Source organism: Lutra lutra, chromosome 16 (assembly GCF_902655055.1).
Source record: "Lutra lutra chromosome 16, mLutLut1.2, whole genome shotgun sequence".
NCBI classification, from domain to species: domain Eukaryota; kingdom Metazoa; phylum Chordata; class Mammalia; order Carnivora; family Mustelidae; genus Lutra; species Lutra lutra.
The window spans coordinates 37468618-37491018 of NC_062293.1; the positions used below are offsets into that span (position 1 = coordinate 37468618).

The 22401-nt window shown below is 43.8% G+C and overlaps 1 protein-coding gene across 3 annotated transcripts in view; it reads right to left on the minus strand.

Moving 5' to 3' along the window:
* Nucleotides 1–1866: 1866 nt before the first annotated feature.
* The window catches only part of HEATR6 (HEAT repeat containing 6), a 40110-nt gene continuing 19575 nt past the window's right edge, over nt 1867–22401 (minus strand). For 2 of the 3 annotated variants that reach the window (XM_047707524.1, XM_047707525.1), the window contains 11 exons: nt 16141–16347; nt 15618–15717; nt 13256–13611; nt 12289–12411; nt 11830–11916; nt 9342–9476; nt 8474–8596; nt 7436–7560; nt 6304–6400; nt 5070–5274; nt 1867–2825 (listed from right to left, as the gene is read on the minus strand). In XM_047707524.1, the coding sequence (XP_047563480.1) occupies nt 2254–2825; nt 5070–5274; nt 6304–6400; nt 7436–7560; nt 8474–8596; nt 9342–9476; nt 11830–11916; nt 12289–12411; nt 13256–13611; nt 15618–15717; nt 16141–16347 (2130 nt within the window). In that variant the 3' untranslated portion in view covers nt 1867–2253. Of the gene's footprint in view, nt 2826–5069; nt 5275–5302; nt 5594–6275; nt 6401–7435; nt 7561–8473; nt 8597–9341; nt 9477–11829; nt 11917–12288; nt 12412–13255; nt 13612–15617; nt 15718–16140; nt 16348–22401 lie in introns of those variants that run through there. The other variant, XM_047707526.1, reaches the window with a different exon arrangement.

The window sequence follows — 22401 nt, forward strand, 5'->3', positions numbered from 1 at the left end:
CACTCAAGGTCTGCATTCATGCACAAATGTCAAAATCAAGGAACCCCTTGCCCAGGTATTCCATGGAAGGTTTCTGCTGCCCTGTAATCATAGGACATAGGACCATAGGACATAGGACACCTGCTTTCCCGTTAACAAGTACCACAGAAGAGGTTACAATGTGCGCCTTCCTCAAGTTCTAAAAGTGGGTAGAAACTCATGAGTTTCTTTTAGTGGTCACAGAAAATGTTCAAAAGTTAAGTGAGGTGTCTTAATGCGGTCAGTTTGTTATAAAAAGACTCTAGCCATCTGTACATGGATGAACCTTTCTCCAATTTTCTTTAAATATCAAAAGACAGTTCAGAACTTGGCAGTCTGAATGAAAATTTGGAATTGGAACTGGACTTTCTATTATTTCCGCATCACACTCAGTTCTAACTCTGCATCTTCTGCGTGGCTTCCCTTCCGGACAGCAGCTTTCCTGGGGCCCTGAGCATCTGAGGGCCTTCTGGAGCCTGGGGTGCCTCTGCAGTACCACAGTGAGAAGGAAAAGTCAGCAGCCCATCCAGACCAGGATCTGTACCCTGGATGTCCTGAGCTTCTAGCAGCGGACCCCTGGTCTTTCCCTGCCTATGGACACACTAACATCTGGAGACTGGGAAACCTTTATGGAAGTGAAAGTTTTTTTTTTTTTTAAATGAGATTTTATTCAAGATAAAGAACATATCATCAAATCAAACCATTCAGTCTTTTTACAGATATTTTATCAAGAAACTCACCAGTGAGAGCCCTCAAACAGTGGCTATCCATGCCACATTTTTGCTTTTATGAAAGTGACAGGTAAATGAACTGCTACTAAGAATGTATCCCTTCAAGAGAAAGAGGGAGGTTCTGAAAGTCATCATCAGATCAGCACCAGAGCAGCAGATGTTCAACTTGGGCCCCATGCCTCTGGAACAATTCGTGTCCAGAATCATCCCTAAAGAAAAGCTAATTTAAAGAACATTCTATGGGATGTTTTTACTGTACCTGTGGTCTATTTCTTTGGAAATCAATTGGTATTCTACCAAAGGAAAAGCAGGCCTTTAGGTACTGGATTCCTCTGTTCCCCACACTGCTTGGGTAGTACTTCCTAAGCAACCAGCAACACAGTAGAGGGAAAAGAGCAACTTAGGAGCAAAGGAGAAACACGGAGGACACATGCATGCCATGTGTTAAGTAACAATAGTTAAATAAGGTATTGCCAAACCCCATTCTATGTATCTTGATTCTTATTTATCCCAGATCAAATGTAAGTTTGGAGACATTTTAATTGGTTCTTTTATGTATCTAAATTCCTACCTGAAATCAATTCTTACAAACTGTTGGAGGCAAAGAGATGAATGCAAAATTTAAATGTAAATAATTCTTCAGTGAGAAGTGACTTTTGTAACTGCTTAGACATGATCAAAATATTATTTAAAAACCTTCCTTTCTAACCACCTAAATTAAATTAAATAGTTTTTTTTTAAGGCACAAATTCAAAGGTGGCAAAAACACCATCAGGTGAGGATGCCCCCCCCCCCCCCCCCCCCCCCGCAAGGACACCAGGGAACGGAGACAGAAGTAGGTGTTACGGCCAAGGTGAGACAGACACGGGCCTAGCTGGCAGCCTCTGCGTGCTGGGGGTCAACATGTCCGTGAGTGGGTTATGGGGAGATGTGGAGAGGCTTCCAGGCTTGGTACTGGGGAGCTCAGTGCAGCAGCTATTTACCAACCTGGAAGGAACTTCCCAGTATTTTCGCAACTGAAGCAGCTCCACCAGTGCAAACTGGCTGAACGCAAGCTCTGTGGGATGCTTTCTAGAAGTGCAACTTGATCTGAAAACAGAGGAGACTGTGGGCACGCTATTTTTCATTAGTTTATTATAAAAGCAAAACAATTCCCGTAGACACAAGATACAACATCCTAATCTCTAAATTCCTTTGTTTTTTGTTTCTACCTTGTGAGGCTAAATGCCCTTCATGACCACCCGATCTGCTCCATCTGCACTCAACCCTGTCTCCGGGCTCCTACCTCACAGGTCAGAGGCTCCAGCAGCCTGTACCGTGGCCAATGCCATGGAACTACTCTCTGAGGTGGCTGAGCCCTTCAAGGAAAAATTTCAATAGATGCTAACCTATTCTAAATAAAGGTGAACAGGTTGTTTTGCCCCTAAAATTAAATCCTGCATATCTAGTAGTCAAGCTTATGTCTTTCTATTACCACCTAACACTTAGAAGTGTGGCAGACTATTCACCGACTTGTTAATTCTGGGATCGCTTCTTGGGATCCAGACGAGTCAAAATAAATGGTGAGGATATCTTCTAAAAAGCCCATGATGGCCCTCTTGGCTGTGTCGCTGGTCAGTGCCTGGATACTGCTTACGTGCTCCAGGGCCCTTCTGACCAGCTGGCCTCTTTCATGCGAGCTGTGGGGCGCTCCGGGGTCCTCTCCCTCTGCTCCTGATTTTAGAAACTGTAGGATAAATGACTGCACCATGTCCCCATTCAATTCAAGAGTTTCTCGGATGCAGGGCAGGTCGGAGGCGCTGGCCAAGCTCAGGAGGTGAATCAGTGCCTGGCAGATCTGGGTCCGTAGGCTGGCACAGTACTTGAATTCCAGAAAGTCTGTGGTGTCTTCACTCTTCTGTAAGGCAGTGACCAATGCGTTCCAGATCTGAGCATACTGGTCAACAGAGCCATAGTGCTCTCTCTTGCTGGGGATGGAAAGGGCAGTGGCGGATCTGATGCGCACTTTGAAATTCTTGCATGATGTTACAACCGACGTCAGGGCGTTGTAGGCCTGGGAGGTCCATGGGGCTGTTCCTAGAAAGAACCCACTGGCACTGAAACCAACGAAGGCTTGGACATAAACGGGGGAGAGGGAGAGGGGCAGAGGAAGCACACACACTAGTGCTCAAGCTAATCACTACGTTTTCACTTAATTCTCACACTAACCCTAGAGGATTAGGGTAACCAGTGGCATTACTGGGATAACCACAGGGTAACCAATGGGATAACTGTGGGATTCTGGGGAAGGTGCTGAGTACTGACTCCCAAACTTCCCATTTCCCTAAACAACCTGCTGCATGCTCAGGGCCTCTGCTACTTGCTACTTCAAATGGGGACTCTGGCAACCACAACAGAGGCTTCTTCTCTGGGAAGAGACTGTCCTGAGGGCTTGGTGGGTGGAGTACAGACTGAATTATAGCCCCATTTGTTCTCTCAGTCAGGTGCTTCTGAGCAGTGCACACACTGCACAACTGTATGCACATCCTTGTTCATGCTGACAAAAGAGTATTTTATCACCCAGATTAGCGTCCAGGCACGGCTCTGGACATAGCCGAGTCATGCATTTTATTGCATAGAGAAAGAAAATACTATCTAGGCAGTGACTGGGGAACAGAATACTCAGATTAACCAAAGGTACAACTGTCTTAATTTTGAGAAGACATTGCCCCGATTTCTGTCTTCTCTCCCTTTCTGATGGTCTCAGGAAGTTAGCCTGCTTTCTTCCTCCTCAGAGCTACCACTCTCCACTCCCCCACTCCATTGTGAGGGTGTTCTTTTTCCTCGAGATGGGCAGCAGAATAGATTTCATCTTCCCTAACTCTCCTAGCTCCTCCCAACTTCTTCATTGCCTTTGAAGACAGGCGAGCAGACATCTACCTTAATGAGCTCTAACTCCACAGGTCACTTGAGCCTATCTCCTCCATGGAAAAGCCGAGAAGCTACTTCTCCATTAGCTCCCTTTTATTTTCTTAAGTACGTTTATTTATTTATTTAAGTAATCTCTATACCCAACGTGGAGCTCGAACTCACAATCCTGAAATCAAGAGTCACATGTTCTTCTGACTGTGCCAGTCAGGCACTCTCTGGGTGGGAGTTCTTGGTAATAAAGGGGAGCAGAGCCAGATTTCCCTAACCTGATGCATGCTCTGCTGGTCCAGAATGGACTGACCTCCTCAGTAACACATCTTGTTTCAAACCTCGTCACAAAGACAAGTGTATAAGGCAAATGCTGGTAAGTAAAGTGAATGGGAATGTGAAAGCTACAACCCACACGCCTAAGCAGTTGTTAGCCGCCAATTCTCTAGCTCGGTACATGGCAGGTCACTCCTTAATGCCCTCCTTCTATGCCACAGCCAAGGGCTCACATGGGATTTCTGATTTCTACCCTTTCTTCCATGCCACTTTTTTTCCTTCTTTTTTACCCCTGTTGTTAAAACAACAGATGCTCTTGTAAAAAATTTAGAAAGTGAAAGCAGAAAAAAAATTCTACTCATCATCCCCTCCAGAGGCAACCACTATCACTAATTAGACTAATTTCTACCCAGTCTTTTTTTTCTTTCTTTCTTTTTTTTTTTTTTTAAGATTTTACTTATTTATTTGACAGACAGAGATCACAAGTAGGCAGAGAGGCAAGCAGAGAGAGAGGGGGAAGAAGGCTCCCCTCTGAGCAGAGAGCCTGATGCCAGACTCGATCCCAGGACCCTAAGATCATGACCTGAGCTGAAGGCAGAGGCTTTAACCCACTGAGCCACCCAGGTGCCCCGCCCCCCCCCAGTCCTTTTTCTACCCATTTATTGAGATCATGCTATTGAAACAATTTCATAACCTGTTTTAATTTGTTTAACATCATACTTTCCCAGATTATCAAGAACATTTTGTAAACATAATTCTAAAAGATCCCTTTGAGGGGCGCCTGGGTGGCTCAGTCGGTTAAGTGTCTGCCTTTGGCTCAGGTCATGATCTCAGGGTCCTGGGATTGAGCCTTGAGTTGGAGTCCCTGCTCAGTGGGTCAGCGGGGAGTCTGCATCTCTCTCCCCATCTCCCCTTCCTCTTTGCTTGTGCTCTATCTCAAATAAATAAAATCTTTTAAAAAAAACCCTTTGAATATATATACTATGATTTATCTCAACCATTCCCCTAAACTTGGGTGTCAGAACATTTCCATTTTTTCCTAATACTGTGATAAGTACCAATGTAAGGAACATCATAAATAACAATATAGGCTGGTGTGTGTTGTCCTAGGGCCCTCCACCAGAGAGAAGAGGGAGACTTTCTTACCTAACGGAAGAGCAGGATTTTTAAATACATTCCCCATTGCATAACAGGCATTCCACCGGACTTTCATGGCCGCCTCAATTAGAACAGTAGAAATTAGGGCCTGGATGGACTCCTCAATGATTTCAGCAAACCTGGGCTTTTCTATATGAGACGGCTGCAAAAAATGAAGCAAATTTCCAAGGGCCCGGACTGCATTGCTTTTTACCTAGAAAAAAATGTAAAAAAAAAAAAAAAAAGAAAAAAAGAACAAGCATTAGAAATCTGCTTTGCCAAAGAGATGTTACAGAAAGTTTATTTTCAGCTTTAAAAAACCCAGGAAGTCTTAGTGCCAATGAGACAAGCAGACCATAAAGGTGTAGCTTCTTGGAACGCTGTAAAGACCTAGTGTGGTGAACAGCCTGTGCCCCCGGAAAGGTGAGGTCCTCTACAGCTCCTCACCGGCATCTTTAGATTAGACTTCAGAGAGGTGTGTCTTCCTCGTTTTGCAGAGATGGCGTGGAAGACCCAGGGGCAACATGGCAAAGCTGGCTTGGAGCAAGGGGAGAAGAGGCGAGGTTTCAGAGTTCCAATCCCATACTTTTGTATTTAAGAGTCTCAACCTTTACAGCCTACTAGAATCATCTGGGGAGCTTTCTTTTTCAGAAACCAATTCCCAGGCCCGAAGTCCAGAAATTCTGAACAAATTAGTCCAAGGCAGGGCTCCCTAGGTTTTCAGAATCACCATGCTCAATTAAGCATTTGGTATGGGTCAGGTGCTATGCTAGGTGCTTCAACACAAGCATCTCCGAGGCCGCTGAGGTAGAGGTCATGACTTCCATGTTCAAGATGAGGAAACTGACCTTCGGAGAAGTTCAGCAATACACCAAACATCACCCAGGTACCAAAGGGCAAGCCAGGATTTGAACCATGTCTGCCTGACCCTAAAACCCATTTCTATGCTTTCAACTTACTAGTCTAAGAGTTGCTCATCCTTCTGACTTACCACTTCTACTTAAAAGATTTTTTTGTTAAAAAACAAAACAAAACAAAGGCAGATTAATATTAAAGCGAACGAAAACAGATTACAAGTGGTATTACAAACAGCACTGATGTTTTTCAGGACACAGGAAGACAGGAGAGAAACACATCATACCCTGAGTACTCTCTCAATCTCCTCTGAACAGGGACAGATTCGGTGGAACAAAATCATAATACACTAGTATCTACCTGAGAAATACCAGTGCTGTGATTCTACCTTGTCTTTATCCCTGGATGCTTCTATCGCTGATCGCAACATCTTCAGGAGCAGGAGACCAGAGAACTCTTCCTGGAAGCTGGGGTCTGGTGTCTCCCTATTCCATCCAAAGCAGGCAAAACATGTTGAAAGGCAAAACCCAGTTGAATATACACATATACACATACACTCACTTAGTACAACTATAAAAAAAATTTGGGAAAACAGCTCAACAAATCTGTTCAGATTATATCAAGAACTTAGAGTTTATACCCTTTGCCTCAGTGGGTCTACATCTAGGTACGCGACCAAAAGGTGTATCTCAGAATAAAGATTTCATGCACAAAAATGTTCACTGCATATCAAAGCCTAAAATAATGCAGATGTTTAGCAGCAGGGGAGTGGTTAAATAACCACTGCCCACTGATGACTGTGTAATAGTAATTCACATTTATAAAGCTGGAAGAATGCTCACACACGTTCTGAGAGAGCGCTCAGCAATGAAGAGCAGGACGCTGGCCGTATGAGGAGCAACCGCTGCCTCCAGGGAGGGGAGCAAGGTAGGAACAAGGCTTTATACTGAACACCTCTTTAGCATCATTTGGATTTTTTTTTAACCTGTGAATATATTGCTTTAAAAAATTACAAATTTGACATTTAAAAAGTAGTGCAGTGACTACTATGGTTCTGTACTTCTACTTCTGTATTTTCCATAATGTGGATACATAACTTGTATCAGAGACAGTATTAAATACACACACACACACACACACACACACAGAGAACAACTTGCTGATCTTTTTTTTGGGGTGTGGAGAAAGGGAGAGGGAGAGAGAGAATCCTAAGCAGAGAAAGAATCCTAAGCAGACTCCACACCCACACGGAGTCCGATGTGGAGCTCCATCCCACGATGCTGAGCTCAAGACCTGAGCTGAAATTAAGAGTCAGATGCTTAACCGACTGAGCCACCCAGCTGCTCCACAACTTTCTAATCTTAATACTTGAAGGAATATAAAAACAAAACAGAAAGACTGACTACACAATATGGGAGAATTACTGTTAGGTTTTTTTTTTTTTATAGTAGTGATCAAAGATATCCTCCTGGGTCCTCAGCCTCAGAAGTTACGCACGGGAAATGAGCTGAGTCACCTACATGTTGACAATCAGAGTGTCTGTCAGGTTGCCCAGGGACCAGGCTGCTTTGGCCCGGACATTCAGAGATTTGTCTTGAAGTGACATCAATATTGCATTTGCTGTGTCTGCAACAAAGATGAGATCCTAGAAGATAAAATGAAACACTGTAGTTACTTTATGAGCTCACACGGCTGCCTTGCAATTCTGAAATTTATTTTCAGAGAAAGATTTATTTACCACAAATTTCCACTGGAAAATCAACATGTATTTACTTAATTTGCTATTCTACTATATTACAATTTGGACCCTCACTCAAACCCCAGGGGAGGATCTTCCATGATTTTGGTATGTGCCATGCACACTCAAGGAACCTGCGGATTTTGCCTTGTTGAACATTTTATAACCTGGTCCATGACAGTTATCAATGAATTCTGTGCTTAGACTGATTTCCACCTTGGGAAATGATGTTGACAATGAAATGCATTTCTGGAAACACACCCTATTCATTACACACTTCTCAGGGAGATAAATGTCATGGGTAGACTGAAAGAGAAATTTATTTCCTTCTTAGTAATAATTTTATCAGCTTTCTAAGTTATTACTATCACACGGTAATGTCCCATTTCCTTTTTTTTTCTTTTTTTTTTTTTTAAGATTTTATTTATTTATTTGACAGAGAGAGATCACAAGTAGACAGAGAGGCAGGCAGAGAGAGAGAGGGAAGCAGGCTCCCCGCTGAGCAGAGAGCCGGATGCGGGACTCGATCCCAGGACCCTGAGATCATGACCTGAGCCGAAGGCAGCGGCTTAACCCACTGAGCCACCCAGGCGCCCTGTCCCATTTCTTTTTTTCTTTTTTTTTCAATTTTTCATTAATGTAAACATTACCTGGGCACTGAGGGTCCTGGGCAGTACAGACATTACTATATTTTAGCAACAATTAAGGAAACCAGATTAAAGCAATGTTACGTCTTTTACTGTTCAGCTCTCTATCTACCCAAACCACGAGCGCGCTGGCCCATCACAGGCACTGAAGGGCAGTGCGGGCTCACACTGACCTGTCTGAGACAGGGGAAAAGCACATAGACTCCAAGGGCCCGTGAGGTTGCTGCTTTCACTAATCGGTTCTTGCTGTCGTTCAGCCCGAGCAGCATGGTGAGGCACAGGATCTGCCTGTCACTCTGCAGTGAGAAAGGTTGGCAAAGGGAAAGTGAGCCTGAAAGAACTAGAAACCACTGTCCTCGACAGGTGACTGTGACGCGTCTGTGTCTGAGTTCATATTTGGGAGCAGAACACAACTGAGACCTGGAAGCTACCTTGGCAGAGAGCAGAGGTTCACTTCGGACCCATCAGGGGAGTGTCTGCACACAGAGCATCTGTGACCTTTAACCTTACCACTGTGTGAACTCGGTCACTGTATTCTGCTCCTTCATGAAAGCTAAGAGCAGACACAAATGTCACTGGGGACTAAAGAAGGGGAGCCTTCTAGATAACCCGTGTGGTGGGCACCAGCCAAGTACAGTCACATACTTCACGTTATTCCTCACGTAGTGCCCATTTTATAGATGATAAAACTCAGTTTTACAGAAGTTAAGATCATGAGAGGTGGAGAGTGGAGATGCTGGGACTTATACCCAGGTCTTCCTAACTTCCGGCTTCGAACGCTTTCTGAAATGTCTCTGACTTCCGAGCCTCTCCCCCCACTTCCACCACCCACCCTCTAAAGCGCAGGGAGGAAACGCTCTCCCGAGACGTTAAGATTTTAAATTTTGCCCCCGCCTTCGCTCCACACTCAAGAAGACTGAGCCCCCTTTTCTCTGAGAGCATGATGAATACTGGCTCAAAATGAACAAGAATCTGAATCAAACTAAAGCTCTGATGCTCGAGGGGGCTGCTTGGGGCTGGGGGAAACACTCCTCCGGTTACCGGCAGGCTGCTGAAGGCTTCAGGCAGGATGGAAGACAGGGCATCGCAGGCGCTTGCCTGCAGAGTCGGGTGCTCGGAATTCTGCAGGGCTCTGGGCAGAGGGCCGTTCAGCATCATAGTCCAGAACGTCACCACCTGGAACAGGGGCACAGTCAAAACCGTGGCCCAAGAGCCAACAGTGGAACCAGCTCGACGCGAACACTACCACAGGGGGCCACAGTAACGAAACATCCTTCTATAAAGCAGCGGCTTTCTCTAAGGCTTCTGCTAGTCCTTCCACTGCAATGGAAGGGGCTTCAGAAAATGACAACTGCATCCTTCCACTTTACTGACCAGGGACCGGTCTGCTACAGTAAGGCGACCGGAGAAGACAATCGGGAGGAGGAGGGGAAGACAATGGTGGTAAAAGCAGCAGCCGCCCGCACCTCGAGTCTTCCACAGTGCGTCTCACATGCCAGACGCTGCTCTCAGTGCCTACACACTGCAGTCCTCGGCACAACCAAACGAAGTATGTGTCATTATCTCCACTTTCACACAAGGAAACTGAGGCACGAAGACATGGTGTAACATGCTAGTGAGCGTCAGAGCCCAGAGCCCAGACGTCGGTGCGGGAGTCCAAACAGCGTGGGATCCAGAGGCAGACCTGGATCCTTCAGCGGCCGCTTCCCATCTCTGCAACGTCGGGCAAGTCACCAAACCCGCCTAAGTGTCAGCTCCTCTTCAGAAGAACAGGGCAAAGCTGTCTACTTGGCAGAGTCGGGGCAAGAGTAAGACGTAATGCTGGGTGTGAAGTCCCTCACACATGCCCAGTGCGTAACGGAGACTTAAACTGAGCAGGGGGCTGCTGTGAGCACAAGGAAGAATGAACTCACTTTGAAGCTCTCCAGGTAGGCACCCGCAGAGTACCTTGAACAGCTTCCTTCCCCTGCTCATGAAATCCCAGGGATTTCATGTCATTTGCAAATCTGTCTGTGGCTTGGTACCTCTTTCTGCCCCATGGATTTAGTCCCAAGATCCATCATGTTGGATCTGTCCTCCAGTTCTGTCCTCCCCTCAATCCCAGCTCCTAGAAACCCAATCTGGGCCTCTCCCACCCCAAATGAAAGACTGCAGACAGGTATGTTTGCCAGCCTCCACGATGGCTCACAGTGATTCTCGCCTCCTACATTAAGGAGGTGGCCCTCCGTTCCCACACTGGCTGGGGCTGACCTGTGTATCCAGTAACGGGCTGTGGAAATGACAGTGTGAGATTTCCAAAATGAGGTCATAAAAATGCCACAGCTTCTGTCTTGTTCTCTCTTGATTCTCTTGCTGTGGGGGAAGCCAGCCACTGCATCTAGAGGACACTCATGCAGCCCTCTGGAGAGGTCCTCGTGGGGAGGGAAGAGGCCCACTGCCAAAAGCCAGCGCTAACATGCTAGGTATGTGAGTGAGCCATGATGGAAGAAGATCCTCAAACCCCTGTCAAGTTCAGTTAATGGCAGCCCCTGCTGGCTTCCTGACTGCAACCTCAGAGAAACCTGAGCTAAGCCACTCCCAATTCTCGTGCCAAAGAAACTATGTGAGAGAATGTATATTGTTTTAAGCTGCTAAGTGTTTTAGATAATTTACTACCAGCAACTGACTAGTAATATAGCAAGTGTATCCCTTTCATACAGATGAAACAACACCCAAGTGTGAACAGATGAGTCTTGCCTAAAAGTCACTGACAAGCAGGGGGAGAAGACTGGGTGCAAACTCAGTCTGTCTGAGCAAATCAGCTCATCTCCCCGTGAATGGTGACATTTCAGCTTTAGTGGCAGTCTTGGGAAAGAACTAGGGCTAGGTATTAATTTCTTGCAAGGATGATGGAAATTGCAAAGGGAAAAGAAGAGGCAGGTTGAGGAGGACAGGAGAAAAACCTATCACTTTTGGTAGAGTCATATGTTCCTCACTGGCACAGTGTGGGGACAGCAGAAACAACTAAGATCTCAGATCTTTAATGGGAACCACAGGGGCACGGTGGTGAGGGAGTTAAGGGAACGGACATCTGTTGAGCACCTACTATGTGCCAGCACCTTTACATTTCAATCTTCTAATAGCCCCAGGAGTTAAAGATTATTATTCCTCCTTATGAGGAAACTGTGCTTGTACATCCATGAATGGTGCTCCCTCGATTTGACCTCCTGTCTTCTGATTCCAAATGCCTGGCTCTTCCCATCATTCCAGTCTGCCTCTTGGGCAGGATGAATAACCAAACTAGGTTTTATGTGGAAGAAATGCTACTTCAGTTGCTGGCTGTATGTTACACATAATGTGACCACACAATGAACTGCAGGGAAACCAAAGTGCAAATAAATCCTATTCGTGGTAGTATCATGTCACCACAGATTATAAACTAGTTTTTGACACTGGAAGAAGCCATATCATTTACTTTACTTCATTACTGAGCCTCAAAACTGACTGAAGCACTAAGAAAAGAGAAAGCTGTGAACTGAGACGTACTCACCACGGTGACTGGCGCTCTCTGATCAGACGGCACGGTAGAGTCCGGTTTATACTGTTGAATTAAGCCTGTGCCCAGCTCTTCCAAAAGCTGCCAAGGTAAAGGAAACAGATGATCAAAGCCCAGTATGAGAATTACGGAGGTAGAAAACCTCACTTGTTTGGAGATGACCTCAAATCAAGGGGGAAAATCATTTCCAACTGAATTTTCTCTCCTTTCTCAGCAACTGCTATGCGAGAAGTATGCTTTCAGGAACAGAATCACCAGAAATATATGGTTAATTTATTACCAAATGAATTCTTTGGGTTTCTGCATTAGATTAGAACTGCAAATAAAAGAATGCACGATTTTCCCTACCTGAAACCTCCCGCCAAAAGAAACCTCAGAATGGACAGACATGCAGCAGAGGGAAGGACATAAAGGAAGAGAAGAAAAAAGGAGGTGGCTTTTCATGAAAGTTACCTTTGCTCCATGAAGCTGAACGGACGGGTCTGCTTCCCCCATGCACTTGCAAATCACCTCTCCAAGCTCCATCAAGTACACCTGAGCCATTGAAAAGTAACCTCTGGCCAGATGAGCCAACACCTGCAAAGAGAAGGGACGAATAACCCCCAAGACCTGAATGCAGTGCGAGGCTGCATTACCCAGAGGCGTGCTCTAACATTACAGAAGTCGCCCACACTTAACACAGGGCAGGACTCTAATGCTGAAGGAAATGAACAACCGCAATCTGTATTTTATGACTGAAATCAATTAACGGTATCATATAATTTCAGGGTGCTTTATAATTTATGAAATGTGTTTCACTAAGATCGGCGATATTATTTACGCCTGGGAACAATTTGCTGAGGCTGGGACTCGTGGAACACTTGAGCTGAAGGAGGGAGCTAAGGCTGAAAATGTTGGAAGCTTCCATGTTTCATATCAAACCAGACAACTAGCAGCAGAGCGCAGAACCAAACCCATATCTAAGATCACAGCTGAGTACAGAAGAAGGAAGTATGTTAACCTAGGCCTGTCTTCTTCCTTTGAAGGAGCAATTCTTTTGTTGTCTCTAAGCAGATGGAAGATGAAAGAGAAGTTACGGAGAACTGCACATTTACTTAAAGCTGCAGGAATCAGAGATGAACTGTACAGTTTCTTTCAGAATTACTATATAACCTAGCGTTCCCACCTGTCACATAATGGAGGTGACTAAAATGGCTTGCAACAAAAAGACAGGCATCTGACATTTAAACCAGGTCTTCCCCCAGCCTCGGCCAAAAACAAAACGACAGAGCTCTCACACCTAAAATGCAACTCTCAGTAACACCACTGGCCCGTGGCTCGGTTTTCCATTACTTTCATGGACTTGCTCCCCACAACCCATCACCCTTTGAAGGCAGAACGATTTCTTCCATTTCAGAAACAAGGAGCCAGAACCTCCTACCTGTAAGGCCTCCAGCCGCATGGGGGATGGTTCGTAAGTGCTTCCTCCTGCAGAGCCAGCATCGCTACCCGAACAGGAATCCTCCTTGGGCAGCACAACAGTGGAAATGCAGAGTCGGATGAGCCAGCAGGGCTCTGAAGACCCCCTTGGGGAGCTAGCTGATGCTTCCTCCAGAAAGGGTCCTGGGGGGGCTTTCTTGCACCGATCAGGAGTGCCGAGGTGGGGAGTCACTGAATTGCTACTGCTGAGTCCGGAAGAACAGGGCTGTTGTAAGAGCAACTGGACTTCAGGTAAAGGTGCGTGAGTGGACACGATGGCTCCCAAGAGAGTGAGGCTTGACACTCGAACATTCACATCTGTCAAAGTTAGCGGGAATCACTATCACTGTGGGATCACAATTACCCCCGCAGGCAATGAAGAATTAGGGCATCCTTGGTTAACCTGCATCTAATTAAACCTCTAGCCCTAACTTCCAGTTCAGAGAACTACACGGGACAGAAACAGTAGTTCAACAACACTATAAAGAAACTATCTGGCAATAGGGTGGTTGGGTGATGGACATTGGGGAGGGTATGTGCTATGGTGAGTGCTGTGAACTGTGTAAGCCTGATGATTCACAGACCTGTACCCCTGGGGTAAATAATACATTATATGTTAATAAATAAATATATATATATATATGCATATATATATATATATATATATATATATATATGTAAAGAATTAAAAAAAAAAAAAAGAAACTATCTGGCAAACTGAGCATGTGAAACGTGCTAAGAGACAACTGTCTGGGACTCATCCATAAATCAGCGTGGCGAAAGAAAGAAAAGGCTGATGGTCTGCTCTAGATTAGAAGCCACTAGAGTGACAGGATAACGACATGCAGTGCACGAACCCAGATTGAACCCAAGTTCTCACAAAAAACGAGGAAAGATTCTTTGAGACATGGGGAAATTTGAAGGTGGAGTAGATATAAGACGATACTATGGAATCAATGTAATTTTCTTAGGTGTGAGAATAGTGGTGTGTTTTTTAGGAGACTGTCTTTATTCTTAAAAGATGCGTGCTGAAGTATTGACGATGAAATATCATGTCTGTAATTGACTTTTTAGAAATAGTTTTTTAAAAATTTTTATTTATTTGAGACAGTGAGAACATGTGCAGGAGGAGGGGCAAAGGGAGAGGGAGAAGCAGGATCCCCGCTGAGTGGGGAGCCCGAAGTGGGGTTCGATCCCAGGACCCTAAGATCATGACCTGAGCCACCAGCAGACACATAACCAACTGAGTCACCCAGGCACCCCTGTAACTGACCTTCAAATGGTTCAGAAATATACATATTTATACGCACACATGTATATTCACATACACAGATATACATGCGCGGAAACAAAGCCAACATGACAAACGTTACCAATGATTAAGTCTAGGAGAGGTACACAGATGTAAATTGCACTATTCTTTCAAATTTCTGTGGGTTTGACCATTTTAATAGTAAAAATGCTGGCGGACAAAGCCAGACGCTTGTCCCCTCAGTCTGCAGATGAAGAAGAGCTGGAGCAGGGGGACGGGCAGGGCACTGAGCCCAAGCACTCGGGTTGTTTTAGTCTTACTTCTGCCACTAATGTGATGAGAGACTCCAAGGCAGGATTTATCTTTCTGGGTCCCGTTTTACACACTAGCGAAAGAAGTGAATTGGACTTAGTTTACACATCATGATCTCATTTAAGCCTTATAAAAATCTCATGAGGTGAGTCTACTTCTTCCTGTTCGGGGGAAAGGAGGCTCTGACAGGGCTGCAATTCTGAGATGGCAGCAGTGGGAAGGGGCTGCAGACCGTCAGCCTGATTCCAGGTCCACCAGCCCTCCCATGACGTCACAGAAACATCTGCCACCTCCTTCAAGTACTAGAAGTCAACACTGAACAACTTCACGTACCAGAATGCGGTCTGATCCTAAAGCTTGCAAACAAAAGAAAAACAACTGTTCTCCAGGCAAGTGTTCTAGCACATGTGTATTATGGGTGGGAATAAGTCAGGAAACAGCAAGAAATAGGACTGTAGCCAGTGGGGATTTGAGGCTCTGGAATTTTATCCAAACCTCAGAGGAGATAATGTTAAGGAAGTTAGGTTTTATATTCCAGTTTTTCTTTCCAAAAAGAGGATGATGTCTATGTGACTCTCCATCCATCCTTACTACTGGGGCTCTAGGGTCCAAAGTGGGTTCTAGCAATGGCTGGTTTCCCCGAAAACTTGAGAATAAGTAGAGATATCTTAGAGCTATAAATCTGCTCTAAATACTTTAAAAAATAATAATTTAGATTTGATTGATATAAAAAAGCAATTGACTTTAAACTACCACCAACCTTTGTGGCGAATATAAGGCTTTATCTGGTTCCAGACTTTGGTCAACAGGCTGAGTTTCAGACGGTTATATGGTGAATTTGATACTAAATTTGCAAGGCACTGCAAAATACAAGAATAGCCCATCAATCGGTCTGATTAAGCCACAGCACAGACACAAACTTCACAGCATTTAATTAAAAAAGAAAAGTCTTCATAGTCATTTGAAAATCAGTCTTTTTCTTTTTTGTTCTTTTTTTAGGGGAATAGCATTTGTATTCTCATTGGTACAACTTAATACTAAAAATAGGAGTATTTTTAGTAAATCATTTACTTGGACATACAGAAATTGTAGGTCAGATCAAATAAGTGGGCACAACAGTATAGCTTTAAATAAAATCACCAGTTAGACTTCCAAATAGGATATCATTAAATAAAATTAGTACTTATATTCTTAAGTCAAATTACTTTTGGACAATGTAAAACATACAGAATTGAAACAAGACAAAACCACTCCAGAACCTATGGATAACTTGGCACGCTGACCTTAATTATTTGAGTAAGGGTCTGTGAGGACGACTCGGCCACCAGCGCTAAAAGAAGACATCGGTGCAATTCTCTAATGCTGGATGCAATCATCACGGAGAAGGGAGTGAAAGCCCTTCGATGGTCACTGGTATCTTCAGCAACAGACAGAAACTGCTTTGAGCCTTCCAAGATGGCAGATAGAACTTGCAGAGCACAGGCACGTGTCTGAAATTTCAGGATGATTCCCATCAGTTAGTTAATAATCAGGAGTCAAATCCCCTTATGAGGCACCTGGGTGGCTCAGTGGGTTAAAGCCTCTGCCTTCAGCTCAGGTCATGATCCCAGGGTCCTGGGATGGAGCCCCACATCGGGCTCTCTGCTCAGCGGGGAGTCAGCTTCCTCCTCTCTCTCTGCCTGCCTCTCTGCCTATTTGTGATCTTTGTCTGTCAAATAAATAAATAAAATCTTTAAAAAAAAATCCCCTTCTTCCTATTTTTGTTTTTAATTTTGGAAGTATTGTGGATCATTTTAATTAGGAAAACAAAGGCATTGGGATTATCTATCAGGTCCTAAAAGTAGCCATGAACTAGGCCCCTTGCACCTCCACTTTAAAAAGAGCCTTACAGGGGAGGAGTCAAGATGGCGGAGAAGTAGCAGGCTGAGACTACTTCGGGTAGCGGGAGATCAGCTAAATAGCTTATCTAAAGATTGCAAACACCTACAAATCCAATGGGAGATTGAAGAGAAGAAGAACAGCAATTCCAGAAACAGAAAATCAACCACTTTCTGCAAGGTAGGACTGGCGGAGAAGTGAATCCAAAGCGACGGGAAGATAGACCGCGGGGGGAGGGGCCGGCTCCCGGCGAGCGGCGGAGCAACGGAGCAAAATCAGGACTTTTAAAAGTCTGTTCTGCTGAGGGACATCGCTCCAGAGGCTTAACTGGGGTGAAGCCCAGGCGGGGTAAGCGCGGCCTCAGGTCCCGCAGGGTCGCAGAAGGATCGGGGGTGTCTGAGTGTCGCAGAGCTTACCGGTATTAGAACGGGGAAGCCGGCTGCAGAGACAGAGCCGAGGAGTGACTCTCAGCTCAGGGTTGCCTTGAACCGGTCGCAGGCTTGGTCAGCTCGGAGCGCGCCCGGAGGCCAGGGTGACGGGAGTCATTTGGCGCTGTTCTCTGAGGGCGCACTGAGGAGTGGGGCCCCGGGCTCTCGGCTCCTCCGGGCCGAAGACCGGGAGGCCGCCATCTTTATTCCCGTCCTCCGGACTCTACGGAAAGCGCTCAGGGAACAAAAGCTCCCGAAAGCGAACCCGAGCGGATGACTCAGCGCGGCCCCGGGTAAGGGCGGTGCAACTCCGCCTGGGGCAAAGACGCTTGAGAATCACTACAACAGGCCCCTCCCCCAGAAGATCAACGGGAAACCCAGCCAGGACCAAGTTCACCTACCAAGGAGAGCGGCGGAATTCCAGAGGAAAAGAAAGCAAAGCACGGAACTCATGGCTTTCTCCCCATGATTTTTTAGCCTTGCAGTTAATTTAATTTTTTTTTCTTTTTCAATTTTTTTTTCTTTTTCTCTTCTTCTGCTAAATTTTTTTTAACTTTTACCATTTTCTTTTTTTTAACGTTTTTTAAATAGTTTATCTAATATATATATATTTTTTCCTTTTTTTATATTTATTTCTTTATTGGCTTTCTTTTTTTTAATAGTTTTTTTTTTCTTTCTTTCTGAGCCCCTTTTTATCCCCTTTCCCCCCCTCACAATTCAGGATCTCTTCTGATTTGGCTAAAGCATATTTTCCTGGGGTTGTTGCCACCCTTTTAGTATTTTACTTGCTCCTTCATAAACTCTTATCTGGACAAAATGACAAGGCGGAAAAATTCACAACCAAAAAAAGAACAAGAGGCAGTACCAAAGGCTAGGGACCTAATCAATACAGACATTGGTAATATGTCAGATATAGAGTTCAGAATGATGATTCTCAAGGTTCTAGCCGGGCTTGAAAAAGGCATGGAAGATATTAAAGCAACCCTCTCGGGAGATATAAAAGCCCTTTCTGGAGAAATAAAAGAACTAAAATCTAACCAAGTTGAAATCAAAAAAGCTATTAATGAGGTGCAATCAAAAATGGAGGCTCTCACTGCTAGGATAAATGAGGCAGAAGAAAGAATTAGCGATATAGAAGACCAAATGACAGAGAATAAAGAAGCTGAGCAAAAGAGGGACAAACAGCTACTGGACCACGAGGGGAGAATTCGAGAGATAAGTGACACCATAAGACGAAACAACATTAGAATAATTGGGATTCCAGAAGAAGAGGAAACAGAGAGGGGAGCAGAAGGTATATTGGAGAGAATTATTGGAGAGAATTTCCCCAATATGGCAAAGGGAACAAGCATCAAAATCCAGGAGGTTCAGAGAACCCCCCTCAAAATCAATAAGAATAGGTCTACACCCCGTCACCTAATAGTAAAATTGACAAGTCTTAGTGACAAAGAAAAGATCCTGAAAGCAGCCCGGGAAAAGAAGTCTGTAACGTACAATGGTAAAAATATTAGATTGGCAGCAGACTTATCCACAGAGACCTGGCAGGCCAGAAAGAGCTGGCATGATATATTCAGAGTACTAAATGAGAAAAACATGCAGCCAAGAATACTATATCCAGCTAGGCTATCATTGAAAATAGACGGAGAGATTAAAAGCTTCCAGGACAAACAAAAACTGAAAGAATTTGCAAATACCAAACCAGCTCTACAGGAAATATTGAAAGGGGTCCTCTAAGCAAAGAGAGACCCTCAAAGTAGTAGATCAGAAAGAAACAGAGACAATATACAATAACAGTCACCTTACAGGCAATACAATGGCACTAAATTCATATCTCTCAATACTTACCCTGAATGTTAATGGGCTAAATGCCCCAATCAAAAGACACAGGGTATCAGAATGGATAAAAAAACAAAAACCATCTATATGTTGCCTACAAGAAACTCATCTTACACCCGAAGACACCTCCAGGTTTAAAGTGAGGGGGTGGAAAAGAATTTACCATGCTAATGGACATCAGAAGAAAGCAGGAGTGGCAATCCTTATATCAGATCAATTAGATTTTAAGCCAAAGACTATAATAAGAGATGAGGAAGGACACTATATCATACTCAAAGGAACTGTCCAACAAGAAGATGTAACAATTTTAAATATCTATGCCCCTAACGTGGGAGCAGCCAACTATATAAACCAATTAATAACAAAATCAAAGAAACACATCGACAAGAATACAATCATAGTAGGGGATTTTAACACTCCCCTCACTGAATTGGACAGATCATCCAAGCAAAAGATCAACAAGGAAATCAAGGCCTTAAATGACACACTGGACCAGATGGACATCACAGATATATTCAGAACATTTCATCCCAAAGCAACAGAATACACATTCTTCTCTAGTCCACATGGAACGTTCTCCAGAATAGATCACATTCTTGGTCCTAAATCAAGTCTCAACCGGTATCAAAAGATTGGGATCATTCCCTGCATATTTTCAGACCACAATGCTCTAAAGCTAGAACTCAATAACAAGAGGAAATTTGGAAAGAACCCAAATACATGGAGACTAAACAGCATCCTTCTAAAGAATGAATGGGTCAACCAGGAAATCAAAGAAGAATTGAAAAAATTTATGGAAACAAATGATAATGAAAACACAACAGTTCAGAATCTGTGGGACACAACAAAGGCAGTCCTGAGAGGAAAATATATAGCGGTACAAGCCTTTCTCAAGAAACAAGAAAGGTCTCAGGTACACAACCTAACCCTACACCTAAAGGAGCTGGAGAAAGAACAAGAAAGAAACCCTAAACCCAGCAGGAGAAGAGAAATCATAAAGATCAGAGCAGAAATCAATGAAATAGAAACCAAAAAAACAATAGAACAAATCAACGAAACTAGGAGCTGGTTCTTTGAAAGAATTAATAAGATTGATAAACCCCTGGCCAGACTTATCAAAAAGAAAAGAGAGAGGACCCAAATAAATAAAATCATGAATGAAAGAGGAGAGATCACAACGAACACCAAAGAAATACAGACAATTATAAGAACATACTATGAGCAACTCTACGCCAACAAATTTGACAATCTGGAAGAAATGGATGCATTCCTAGAGACATATAAACTACCACAACTGAACCAGGAAGAAATAGAAAGCCTGAACAGACCCATAACCAGTAAGGAGATTGAAACAGTCATCAAAAATCTCCAAACAAACAAAAGCCCAGGGCCAGACGGCTTCCCGGGGGAATTCTACCAAACATTTAAAGAAGAACTAATTCCTATTCTCCTGAAACTGTTCCAAAAAATAGCAATAGAAGGAAAACTTCCAAACTCATTTTATGAGGCCAGCATCACCTTGATCCCAAAACCAGACAAGGATCCCAACAAAAAAGAGAACTACAGACCAATATCCTTGATGAACACAGATGCAAAAATTCTCGCCAAAATACTAGCCAATAGGATTCAACAGTACGTTAAAAGGATTATTCACCACGACCAAGTGGGATTTATTCCAGGGCTGCAAGGCTGGTTCAACATCCGCAAATCAATCAATGTGATACAACACATTAATAAAAGAAAGAACAAGAACCATAGGATACTCTCCATAGATGCTGAAAAAGCATTTGACAAAGTACAGCATCCCTTCCTGATCAAAACTCTTCAAAGTGTAGGGATAGACGGCACATACCTCAATATTATCAAAGCCATCTATGAAAAACCCACTGCAAATATCATTCTCAATGGAGAAAAACTGAAAGCTTTTCCGCTAAGGTCAGGAACACGGCAGGGATGTCCGTTATCACCACTGCTATTCAACATAGTACTAGAAGTCCTAGCCTCAGCAATCAGACAACAAAAGGAAATTAAAGGCATCCAAATCGGCAAAGAAGAAGTCAAACTATCACTCTTCGCAGATGATATGATACTCTATGTGGAAAACCCAAAAGACTCCACTCCAAAATTGCTAGAACTTGTACAGGAATTCAGTAAAGTGTCAGGATATAAAATCAATGCACAGAAATCAGTTGCATTTCTCTACACCAACAACAAGACAGAAGAAAGAGAAATTAAGGAGTCCATCCCATTTACAATTGCACCCAAAACTATAAGATACCTAGGAATAAACCTAACCAAAGAGACTAAGAATCTATACTCAGAAAACTATAAAGTACTCATGAAAGAAATTGAGGAAGACACAAAGAAATGGAAAAATGTTCCATGCTCCTGGATTGGAAGAATAAATATTGTGAAAATGTCTATGCTACCTAAAGCAATCTACACATTTAATGCAATTCCTATCAAAATACCATCCATTTTTTTCAAAGAAATGGAACAAATAATCCTAAAATTTATATGGAACCAGAAAAGACCCCGAATAGCCAAAGGAATATTGAAAAAGAAAGCCAAAGTTGGTGGCATCACAATTCCGGACTTCAAGCTCTATTACAAAGCTGTCATCATCAAGACAGCATGGTACTGGCACAAAAACAGACACATAGATCAATGGAACAGAATAGAGAGCCCAGAAATGGACCCTCAACTCTATGGTCAACTCATCTTCGACAAAGCAGGAAAGAATGTCCAATGGAACAAAGACAGCCTCTTCAATAAATGGTGTTGGGAAAATTGGACAGCCACATGCAGAAAAATGAAATTGGATCATTTCCTTACACCACACACGAAAATAGACTCAAAATGGATGAAGGATCTCAATGTGAGAAAGGAATCCATCAAAATTCTCGAGGAAAACACAGGCAGCAACCTCTTCGACGTCAGCCGCAGCAACATCTTCCTAGGAACATCACCAAAGGCAAGGGAAGCAAGGGCAAAAATGAACTTTTGGGATTTTATCAAGATCAAAAGCTTTTGCACAGCAAAGGAAACAGTGAACAAAACCAAAAGACAACTGACAGAATGGGAGAAGATATTTGCAAATGACATATCAGATAAAGGGCTAGTGTCTAAAATCTATAAAGAACTTAGCAAACTCAACACCCAAAGAACAAATAATCCAATCAAGAAATGGGCAGAGGACATGAACAGACATTTCTGCAAAGAAGACATCCAGATGGCCAACAGACACATGAAAAAGTGCTCCATATCACTCGGCATCAGGGAAATACAAATCAAAACCACCATGAGATATCACCTCACACCAGTCAGAATGGCTAAAATTAACAAGTCAGGAAATGACAGATGCTGGCGAGGATGCGGAGAAAGGGGAACCCTCCTACACTG